At 50.3% G+C, this 2,659-nt stretch overlaps 1 protein-coding gene across 1 annotated transcript; it reads right to left on the reverse strand.

Annotated features, from left to right (window-relative positions):
• Positions 1 to 920: 920 nt before the first annotated feature.
• Positions 921 to 2,162, reverse strand: LOC109757338 (xyloglucan endotransglycosylase/hydrolase protein 8). Its single transcript, XM_020316160.4, has 2 exons — positions 1,793 to 2,162; positions 921 to 1,701 (listed from the first exon to the last, which is right to left on the reverse strand). The coding sequence occupies exons 1-2, from the start codon at positions 2,060 to 2,062 to the stop codon at positions 1,138 to 1,140; spliced, it is 834 nt and encodes a 277-aa protein (XP_020171749.1). The 5' UTR covers positions 2,063 to 2,162; the 3' UTR covers positions 921 to 1,137.
• Positions 2,163 to 2,659: the final 497 nt, after the last annotated feature.

Genomic DNA, 2,659 nt, shown 5'->3' on the forward strand with positions numbered 1-2,659 from the left:
CTGGCAGACTTTGTCCAAAGCGCCAACGGACGAAGTATATAGGAGACGGTGCCCAACATCTGTACATGCATGTCAGCCTGTCCCTGTCAGGTCGATCAGTTCGTTATATATTACAAGTATTATATACTCCTCTGTACTAATATATTTATAGTCGAGGGAACTTGTATTAGTTTCTTCCGGCTACAAGTATTTCAGTACAAAGATAGTACTTCCTTCGTCTGAAAATACCGGTCCAAACAATGGATGTATCTAGATGTATTTTAGTTCTATATACACCTATTTATATCCATTTCTACGACATGTATTTCCGGACGGACGGAATATATATCATGAACACCGACGACCGATATTATCAGTGGAGAACAGCACAAAAGTATATATGTAGACCGACCATACACGCGGTGCCGGAGAAGGATAAGGTATGCATTATTGTGGCTGCTGGCACGGTCGGGTATAAAGATGTAGTAGCGCGTATGCATGCATGATACATTGATACAGGTGCTCTTGTGTTCTTGGACAAGCAAACGTACGTATTCATATTTCAATACTGATTGGCCGAACATGCTTTGCCGCGCAGCACTATTTGCACATGCATTGCAATCTACCGTAATACAGTGTTGGGCCGTCGATGCCCGAATTTTCCTGAACATTTAAGATTACATTTTCTACGAAAATATAGTGCATATATATAATGCTTGTGAATAAAAAGTGCACTATGATTCATAGCGATAAGTACCTACCATGGTATCCTACCACTAATGATATAATCTTGTACTATGGGAGTTCATTGACTATGTACTCCCTCCGTCCGGAATTACTTGCCGCTCAAACGGATTTATCTAGCACTACTGGTCAGTCGGAGTATATGACATTCTTTTGAAGTCCTTTGCTCATAGACCCCAAAACAAAATTTCCGATCATAGCACATAAAAGTAGTATATTGCTGTATCAACTCAAAGGCACGGTGAAATTTTACATGCTTCTTTTCTTTAGGAAAAATAAACTACTAGTATACAAACAATCGCCCACACATTGCTGCAGGGCTGCTTTTTAATCACAAATTCACAAAAGAGGTTTCAAGAAAAACATATCAATATCAAGTTATCAACACTGGATGCCCGGCCGGTCCGGCTGGGATCAGTAGCGGCTGCACTCGGCGGGGATCCCTTGCGGGAACCTGTACCCATCGTCGCAGTAGTTGTAGCGCATGTAACTGCGCTCCGCCCACTTGACGGTGCCCCACTCGGCGCCGTCGAGCTGCTTGTTCATCCACCTGCCGCTGCCGGCATGGCACGCGCCACCGCTGACGCAGGCGTTGGCGTAGAAGTTACGGTAGGAGACGACGAAGGGCGCGTTGGACCAGTTGATCGGGATCTTGCCTTTCTCGGTCGCCCAGTAGCTGCCGTCCCACAGCGTGGCGTGCAGCCTCATGGGCTTGGAGCTAGGGTAGGCAAGGCCGGCGAAGCGCTTGAAGGAGCGGATGAAGAGGTTGTCCACCTTGAAGAGGATGTTCTCCGGGTTCCAAATGATGGTGTAGGTGTGGTAGTCGGCGGCGGGGTCGAACCACAGGTCGAACTGGTGCTCCTTCTTGCCGTCGCCGTTGGCCCACACGTTGGTGTTGAGCACCACCGGGTGGCCGCTCGAGTTTCCCATGAACTCCATGTCGATCTCGTCGCGCCACTCGTCGTCACCGGAAGAAAGCTGCAATTAACAGCAACGATGGGTCAGTTATATATATATAGATCAAGCTGCGAGTCCGGACGGGAGAAATTAATTAAGCTGGTCGACTTACGTAGAAGCAGGAGACGGTGCCGGCGGAGTTTCCCGGGATGAGCTTCATCTGGATGCTGAACTCACCGTAGAGAAACTGCTCCTTGGAGTTGAAGCCGGCGGCGCCGGATTGCTGGTTGAGGTTGAGCATCGCCACCTGCTGGCCGGAGGCGTCGTATCCCGTGCGGACGGTGCCGTCCGTGTTGAACCTCTTGTCCAACCAAGACTTGGCCGAGGCGGCCTGCGAGAGCGCCAGGGCGACGGCGAGCACAGCCAGAAAGCCCCGTGCCATGGTAACTGCTGTTCTAGAGTAGAGAGCTAGCTTCCTGGAATCAAATGAGCTTACAAAGTGGAGTGCCTTGTGTGCGGTGTGTGGTGAGAAGTGTAGAGAATGGTTTGGTGCATCGATAATAATTGATCGTGCACTAGGCAAATATATATAGGTACAAGGGGTGCGACCGGTGTCTTGTCTCCCAAGATACAAGTACATACAGGGGGAGAGAGACACTACAGGTGCGGCATACAAAACCCAGACCTACGTACATGTACACATGTTCAACACCACCCCCCCCCCCCCCCCCCCGCGTAGTCGAAGCGTCGCCGGTGACGCAGAGACTGGACCGAAAGCCCTCAAACGTCGAGGTGGGTAGTCCCTTCGTCATGACATCGGCGAACTGCTGATCGGTGAGCACATGGAGAACTCGAACACGACCAAGTGCGACGTGCTCCCTGACGAAGTGAATGTCGAGCTCAATATGCTTCATCCGTCGGTGATGGACAGGGTTGGCAGCGAGATACACCGCGGAGACGTTGTCACAGTAAACAAGCGTCGCCTTGGTAACCTCGCATAGCAACTCCTGAAGTAGCTGTCGTAGCCAAGAGCACTCCG

This window comes from Aegilops tauschii, chromosome 3 (assembly GCF_002575655.3).
Source record: "Aegilops tauschii subsp. strangulata cultivar AL8/78 chromosome 3, Aet v6.0, whole genome shotgun sequence".
NCBI classification, from domain to species: domain Eukaryota; kingdom Viridiplantae; phylum Streptophyta; class Magnoliopsida; order Poales; family Poaceae; genus Aegilops; species Aegilops tauschii.